Source organism: Symphodus melops (genome assembly GCF_947650265.1).
Source record: "Symphodus melops genome assembly, chromosome: 4".
Classification (NCBI taxonomy): domain Eukaryota; kingdom Metazoa; phylum Chordata; class Actinopteri; order Labriformes; family Labridae; genus Symphodus; species Symphodus melops.
This window is the reverse complement of record NC_136694.1, coordinates 22,718,716-22,727,130: the sequence shown is the minus strand read 5'-3', so window position 1 is coordinate 22,727,130 and position 8,415 is coordinate 22,718,716. Positions and strand designations below refer to the sequence as shown.

General features: G+C 40.3%; 1 protein-coding gene across 2 annotated transcripts; it reads right to left on the bottom strand.

The window, feature by feature from the left end:
• Positions 1 to 344: 344 nt before the first annotated feature.
• On the bottom strand, positions 345 to 3,846 carry ddit3 (DNA-damage-inducible transcript 3). 2 transcript variants are annotated; one of them, XM_079340954.1, is made up of 4 exons: positions 3,673 to 3,846; positions 2,236 to 2,297; positions 1,583 to 1,791; positions 345 to 1,363 (listed from the first exon to the last, which is right to left on the bottom strand). In XM_079340954.1, exons 3-4 carry the CDS (start codon positions 1,736 to 1,738, stop codon positions 584 to 586), a joined length of 936 nt encoding a protein of 311 aa, XP_079197080.1. In that variant the 5' UTR covers positions 1,739 to 1,791; positions 2,236 to 2,297; positions 3,673 to 3,846; the 3' UTR covers positions 345 to 583. The 2 variants fall into 2 exon arrangements, with proteins under 2 accessions (XP_079197080.1, XP_079197079.1); XM_079340953.1 differs by having other exon boundaries at positions 345 to 1,366; positions 3,673 to 3,844.
• Positions 3,847 to 8,415: the final 4,569 nt, after the last annotated feature.

Here is an 8,415-nt window from a genome sequence, read left to right as displayed (position 1 = left end):
ATACTCACACTGCACTGGGCACTTTCGAACTTTTCCTGAGCTCCTTAACTCTCCACAAATTGGGGCAAATAATCTCTGCTAGCCAGATTGCAGCCCTTATTGTAGGAATTACAATTATTGCAAAATGGTGGGAGAGGATGACGATGAAATGCACTCTTTGTTCCTTTCGGTCTGACATACAAATCATTCAGAGCAAAGAAACGTTTTCTCTGCCACCTCATTCGATGGATCTCACGAGTTTAGGCGTTCTTGAAAATGACAAACATTCATTAAAACCTTTGTATCTTTTGCACTTCAAGTAGACCGTTCTGCCTTGCCTTTGTACGTGCTGTGTCTCTCTGTTGCCGCAGTGCTGTTGCAGCCCCATCTCTCTGTGCTTTCTCTTGTCTTGACTTTCATCACTTCCCTAATTCTTAAGCTCTCTGTCTTTTCCAGAAATCCTCTTCTTATAAAATATCTTTGGTTTCTATTCTTTCCTGTCTTAGAGGCATTTCATGACCACCATGGTACACCTTTCCCCACCACTGCTTATTCCAATTCTGTATGACCTGCTATCTTTCATTTCTCTCTTCCACTCTCTCTTTCATTTCCTGTTGTTGACAAGTCTCTCTATCAGGGCTCGACGTGTCCTCTGCACCTCCTCTCCCAGCCTTTCAATCTCTGCTTTTAAACGCTCATTCTGCTCCGTCAGCTCTTGCACCTTCCTCTCGTTCTCCTGCTCTCTTTCTTTGCGACTCTTCTTGGCAGATGTGTAGGACGAGGATGATCGTTGCATGGAGGAGGCGTAGGAGGACAAGGCACCGTTGGCCCGTTCGCTGGTGGTCCTCTTGCGTTTTCCAAGGCGTGACGAGGGGTAGACGGAGGGAGAGGAGACGGGTGACGAGGGGGAAGAACAATTTTGGGACGGAGACTGGGAGGCTGAGGAGGAGCAGGATGGAGAATCAGGGACACAGGGCAGCTCCTCCTCGCTGGCTGAAGGAGATGCTGGCTGGACATTATTATTAGCCGGGTGGTGTTGGTAATAATAGCCGCTGCTGATCACAGCTCCACTCGGATCAACCATTCCTACTCCTCCTTCACTCAGCAACTCGAAAAACTCCGGAGGCAGCAGATCACCGCCGCCTCCTGCCGAGCTTTCTCCACTTCTCCCACTATCAGCATCTGCCCGCCGCTCCTCTGCAACAGCTGGACTCATGCAGGAGGAGGAGGAGGAGGAGGAAGAAGAGGATGATGAGGTATGATGCAGAGGCTGTGGGTTGTGGACTTGCTCTGTTGCCCTCTGAACTCCTTCACTCCATGTCTGGTTTCCGTCTGTCAGCCACGTCAAAGAACAACTCTCCAGAACATCCAGAAACTCAGGCTCCTTCTGAAAGCAACAAAACAAAACGTTAACGTCGCGCAAATCCTGTATTATTTAATTTAACATTTTATTGGTGGTAATTGAATTTCTTTAAAACAAACAAACACTAAAACAGACTTAAAAGAACAAGCTATCGAGAGAGAAAAAAAAAAAAAAATGGACAAGATCACCCACACTCGTCATCATGGGTGTGATAACCATCTCACTCTTCAAGCTACTGACCTCGGTGCATGTGGGGGCACGCGCCAGTTTTGCCCCTCCCGTGTCAGAGCCCAGAATATCCTGCAGGTCCTCATACCACGCCTCCAACTCTGCACCACACAACGGCCCCACACCAGGGGGGTACGGCGGGGGCAGGTGTAGCCACTCGGCAGTCATCTCCCCAGTCAGTCGCAACGCACAGATACTCGGCCACACGGTTCACACTGGACCTGGGAGGGCAGCAGACACATGAGACAATAAGACAGAGTAATGGAGGAGTGCAGAGCAGCTACATGTGAGATGACTCACACATAGCCTTCAAAAACTTTGCCGTTTTCTTTTAACATTTGTAACAATTAACTGAAGTTAATGTGTTGCAGGTGAAAGATGTGTCTATTTTCACAACACCTTCCTTTTGTAAAACCATGACAATAGTTGAAAAAAAGGAGCAAAGTAAAATGTATAATCCACTTAATTGTGAAAGGAACTAACAGTGACACTATGTGAGATAAAGACTACTGTACTAAACATGCTAGTAAAGAAGAATTTAAAAAATCCAAATGTTTACAAGATTTACAAAGCATTTCAATAGAAGATAATAGTAACAAGTAGTTTCATTCAAAACCTTAATTTTCCAAACATGCATAACATCAAATATTAGAAGAGCAATTTACCTTAACAAACTCTCTGTCAATCAAGTCTGCAGATTGGTTGGAGAGAGCTCGTCCCTATAATTCTGAAAAAAGAGAAGAGATTTGTTATTTAAGTGTTAAAGTGGAAAATGTGTCATTGTGAAATTTGCTGAGATTTCAGAATCAAAATGATGATTTGCACAAACACATGGTCAGCTTCATGTGGTTGTAAAAGGTGCCTTAAATAAAACATCAATGGCTTCAAAATAATGATAAATCAAATCAAATGCCAAACGTGTTTTAAATTACCAACAATGATGGGGAACAAAAATAAATCCTGTCAATTAAATCTTGTAAACAAAGACGAAACTGTTCTCTACGGCGCCCCCTGCTTTCTACGGCCCTCAAAGCAGGCTGGGGTCGATAAACAAGTGGTAGAAAAAAAAAAAAAAGCGATGAGAAATATCCTGATATTGATCCAGGAATGACAGTCAGGTCAGCTTTTTTATTTTTTACTGCTTAAAGCTGTCCAAAAAAATACAAAAAAATATATATATTTCCAAAAAGCCATCACATTTTTTATGATATTGTAAGAAAACAAAATCCAGCCTATATATAGTAACATTATCTGCGTTTGTCTTTTGATGGTCAAAATTAACAATTTAGTAACTCACACTGATGTAAGCTATGTGGTGAAAAAGCCAGAAGTGATTATGAAATCATATCGTTAACTTCTCATGAAAGCCAGCATACATCGGCATTTAAATCTCGGTGTATAAATGAAAACGTACTGGTTGATAGTGTCTTATAAAATTAATAAAGAAGTATTTCTGTTTTTATTGGGGATTCATGTCCACTGTAAGCCACGACAGTGACGTCATGGAAATGTAAGTCCAGCAGGGCGAAACAAAAGGAAACTGTACAGACAAGACAACCCGATATAAACATCTGTCCATCCACTGCTGAACAAACACTCTCCATGTGATGGTCTGGCGTGTAATTAAAAACTAAAAAAACAGTTGCCAGAAATAAAAGCTTTTTTAAAATGTTATAATCTCACAGCTGCTGGAAGTAAAAGTCAAACGTCACATTTAAATGTGTCTCTGGTTTAATAATAATAAAAAAAAAAGCTTTTAAAAACAAATTTAAACATAGGTTGTCATATAGCATTAAAAATATCAAGATATATATGGTTTTTTTTTTTAATTGGCACGCTCTATCAAATTATTAAAAGTTCTCATTTACACTCCGTATTTAAGCTTGACAGCTGGAAAGGGAAGCAGACGGCAAACACTGATGATGTTATTATGGATAATTATTATCGATAAAGAAAACTGTCAATTCAAAATAAGATACCGGGATATTTGCCCAAACATGTCCAAATGTTCAGACCGCTTCAGAAGTAGCAGACACTCCCCAAAAACACTCCGAAAAACAACAACTTTTAGACCAGAAGTATGAACAAGTGTCTCCACTTACCCTTTTTCTTCGATTCGCTCGCCTTCTCGACTGTCTTGAACTCGAATGTGGATATTTTAGTAAAAATTGGTGATAGCTCATGTTAACCATTGTTCAGACTTGACGGCTGAATGTGATTTTTCGGAAACTCCCGGCTGCGCTTATATTGAGGGCGAGTTCAACCGAACTATGCAGAGGGGAAGGTGGTTTCATCACAATCAAGAAGACGGCCCGAGCTGTGACTAACATCCGGACGGTCCAATCAGAAGAGCGGAGTTAAGATCTTTCCCTTGGCGACATCCAATAAGGTGACCCGAAATCAGTAAAGAAGGCGGTGCGTGGTGTCGTTTCGCCTGCTTGTTCTCTCTCAAGCCTGTATAGTTTGTACGAGCAGCAATTGTGATGCAGTCATAAGACGGCCAGGACGAATTTGGGGCGTATGGGAGTCACATGAAAGGAATGATGCAATGCTTGGCAACCAATTTCTAGCTGGGGATAACACCAGCAGAATCAGAACATGTTTTATTAAACAGTGTTGGCTCTAACTAAAATCTAAAAATATACATGTATGCATGGATATCTAATGTCGAAGAATTGTATGTTTCCGGAACACTAAAGCTGAATCGATTTCCTCACCGATTGTTTTTCCCTGAAGCAGACGAGGAGAAAAAAAACGTCATTTTAAATACATTTAACGCTTAAATACTGTTACTTTAATAATTATAATGGGATTATTAACCTGACTGTTAATTCAGGTGCTTGTCTGAAGTTAGTCGTTTAAGCTACACTGACACACACCCCCTCCATGCCGAAGGTATCCACGCGGAGGAAGAGTCCATGTGAACCGTCCCTATACCCTCAATACGTCACTTTCCTGCAGGACCAGAGTGATAGTGGACGCCTAAATGTCTGTATTTATCATTTGTGTGTGTGTGTTATATGCCAGAGACCACATTGTAACCACACGCGTGAATACAGCTCGTTCAATTCATACCGCGCGCTCTGTGGCACAGCTCCGCGCGAGATATCAAAACACACCCGACCGCGGGAGCGTCTGTGGCGCGAGCTGCCGCTGTTGGGTGTGATTTAACAGCACGCGGTCCCCCTTCTGGTCTCTGTCTACATGCTCGGCTTGTTGTGATGAAACTCAGCAAAAAAAATGAATTAGACTGTCATTTCTTAGATAAGGGTGTTTCCGTTTTATTTTATTTTTTTTACCACCCATTACTGATATAATGAGGTCTTTGATAAATCACTGAATTGAAGGTTTAATTGAAAGCAGAACATGTCAAACAAGGAGAATTTTTTCCTCCATCGGTATGTTACACAAGGTTTTAGCTGATGAAACACATACACGAGTAACACACCCTATAGGCTACAGTTGTGTGTAACATTTCATTGTTAGTCTAGCGATGACGTGTGTGGGGATATACATGTTTATATATATATATGTTTATATATATATATATATATATATATATATATGTGTGTGTGTGTGTGTGTATATATATATATATATATATATATATATATATATATATATATATATATATATATATATTGTGTGTGTATGAAAAGTCAAATTTTAATAAGGCAAACATTTGTAATTTATCAAGAATAATTACACTTGCGTCACAGCTTTGTCTAACTATAACTTCGAAAAAGTCACCAGAATATGAACTAGCCTACTTGAGGAATAATAGCTTTAAGGATCATTTGAAAATGTGTAGTTTTAAATTGTCCATCCCTTCCCCCGGGTTTTTCTAATGTCATATTTAACAAAGAGTGATCGTAGCATATTGTCAACAACAACATATTATACGGAAGGATCGTAAATAGCGTACAGTAAAACTCCTGAAAAAAGTCATATACAACAATGTTAATAAAGAACTAGAATGAAACCACTGAGTTCAACAAGGTCACTATCTCAGACACACCACATGATAAACAGTTAAAGTCATTATTCCAGCTTTGGATGATGGCCATTATTAAGGTAAACAACAGCGTCGTCAACAACAACAACAACAGCAACCAAAGTGACAATGTAATAAACCCGCGTGGTTTCGTCATGTCCTACTCTTGATCCCAGCTCCTGACACTTTTTTCTGCCCTAATCCCAAACTCAGCACACACAAACTGTTTTCCATGCACTGCGCCACGTGCACGGCTCAACATGCACAGCCCCATAGCAACAGCGCCAAGCAGCGAATAGAAAGCTCAAATACTGTCTCTAGGACCCGGGTTAAAGCGCTGCAGGAAGCACCGTGAACACGTCACGACTTGAGTGGCTGTTGCTGAGTAGTTCAGCATACTTTCTCTACACCTCCCTCTCTACACCCCCCCTCCACTCCTCCACCCCGCCGTCTGTTTATTTAGCCAGTCCCCTCGTCTGGTGTTGTATTCATTATAAAACACTGTTTACAACCACAGATCTGAGTTGCCATGTTTTGTCAACATTGTCTGGCCATGAGGGTCCTCCTTGTTTTTTCTTAATGATTTTCTTCTCAACTGAAACAATATGAGAAAAAAAAAAACATTTAAAAACGAAAGAAAACAACAAATATGTTTGTAGATAACTTAAGTATCATTGTCCTCTTCATTCTCTTCTTGTATTCTGCTGTTTTTTCATGACACTTGTAGTGTAAACGCACGCTCCAGACTGATAACTGTCTGGGTGTGGATCAGCTTCTCGATGAGATGGAGTCTTTACTGATTGGTATATTTGGTGATTTCAGTTGCTATGGGGTTGTTGTAATGTTTTACTCGCTGTCCTTTTTGTTTCAATAAGTATCTTTTGATCTGACTCAATCATAAGTAATTGAATGTTATTGTTTCCTGTGATATTTTTAACAGAATATCTACACTGTCATGTATTACATCGTGTATTATTTAAGAGGAGAAAAACAAGAAAGTACATTTATGGTACATAACTTAGCTAGACTGTACAAACAACCCAGTATTATCATAATATATAGCAAATCAATAAAACCAAAAACAAGTGGAGCAACATCCATTACATAAAGGACAAAAAAAAAATCATTTGTTTTTTTCTGCTCTTTGTTGCTCTGCTGTCACATTTATTGACAATTGATGCTACTATATGACGTTCTAAACATTCAAGAATTAGAAAACAATCTTAATAGGTTTCAGAATTGGTACAGCTCCCTCAAAGTCAGATTTTAGCTTTAGTTTGTTTTAAAGGGAGAAAGTGTGCGGGGAATTTCCAGTCACCGCCGCGATCTCGTCTCCCCGTCCTGTCCTGTGCCCTTGGTCAGGGCTCCTCCACACCCAGTTCTTCTCTTGTCTCACACACACCAACACCAGCTGTCGGAATCTTTCCCCTCTCTGAACTGAGACCAACACATACAGCTGTTAACATGTAGGCTACTGGGGATACTGTAAATTCCTTTTCTCTTGCCCTCCGTCTCTCTTGGTTTGTATTTTGTCGTTGTTTGTTAAAAGCTTATTCTTTTTTTTTTTAGTTCCAGCTCTGGAGAACCAGACTCTCAGAACAACCTCCTCACCTTATCAGAAAGTCTTCCAACGACATTGTCTAAAAATCTCTGCTTGAGAGAGTGTGTATTAAAATGTAGTTGTATTGATACGTGAGTTAGATTTTTTTTTGTTAAAATGAATATTTTTCCAACAGCTATACATTTTGGGGTTACCTTTATGCTATAGGTTTCTATTGTAACAACATTCATCTTTTTATTTTTGTCAATGCCCGTCTCAGCTGAGGCCAATAACACAGTTTTCTATTGTCTGACAATGCCCACAAATCATGTCATTTACATTTTAATTCCTCAGAGAGTTGTTATATCTACCCGCTCCGTTAGTACGACATTCAGAAAATGCATTCAAAGTTAGGAATCATTTGAATCATTGTAGGTGTATTTTTTGATGGTTTGAATATTCCACTCATTGCCATCATATCCCGTCCTGACTAATCAGCTAAATGTCTCATCCACTTGTTGAGATTTAGCTTCAGGAGCACTTTTACAGTCAATCTTATTAGTGTGTTAAACCTTGTTTACCGCTCAGCCTCACCTCTCTCTCTCGTCTCTGTCTTCTCTCTCTTTTTTAAAACTCCCTACCAGCCTCATTCTGCCCCACGACAGTATCCATCCCATTTTACTCCGCTTACCTCCACCCACTTCTTCTGTCCTTCCCTTTGCCTTACGACAGACTCCTCACATCACCAGACACATTAACTAAAAACTGACAATCTGATGAAGAGGCCCGTCTGTGATTTATTCCCTTGCATCTCTTGTTCTTGAAATCTGAGGGCTTTTTTCCATCTGCCTCGATTTTCTTTTTTTGTGGTGTCTTCATTCACTTTACCTGCTTTTCAAAATATAGGAAAAATCAGGTTTGTGAAAGAGTTTTACTTTAAAGGTAATTAAACTGCATTTTGGGAGATGAAAACATTTTGTTGTTGAGCAGCAGGGGTTTTCCACAACCTTGAATGTGGATGCCCTCAGTTATTTTCCTGATTTTGTGTACGTTGTTTCAGGAAACACAGTACAGGACTGACAGCGTTGATTTCTTCATTCCTCGGCTCTGACACATGTCAAAGATGAGACACGAGAAAAAAGGCAGAGTAAAAAGAAAACCCAAGCATGAGACTGTAGGGCATTAAACTTTAAAAGCCTGTCTGAACAGGTGGGTTTACTGGCAGCGAGACGCACACTTCAGGCGTTTAACTCCATCCTTTTATTCCGCCGCTCTTTGTTTCTGGTGCTGATATGGAGGAAAACTGAGCTT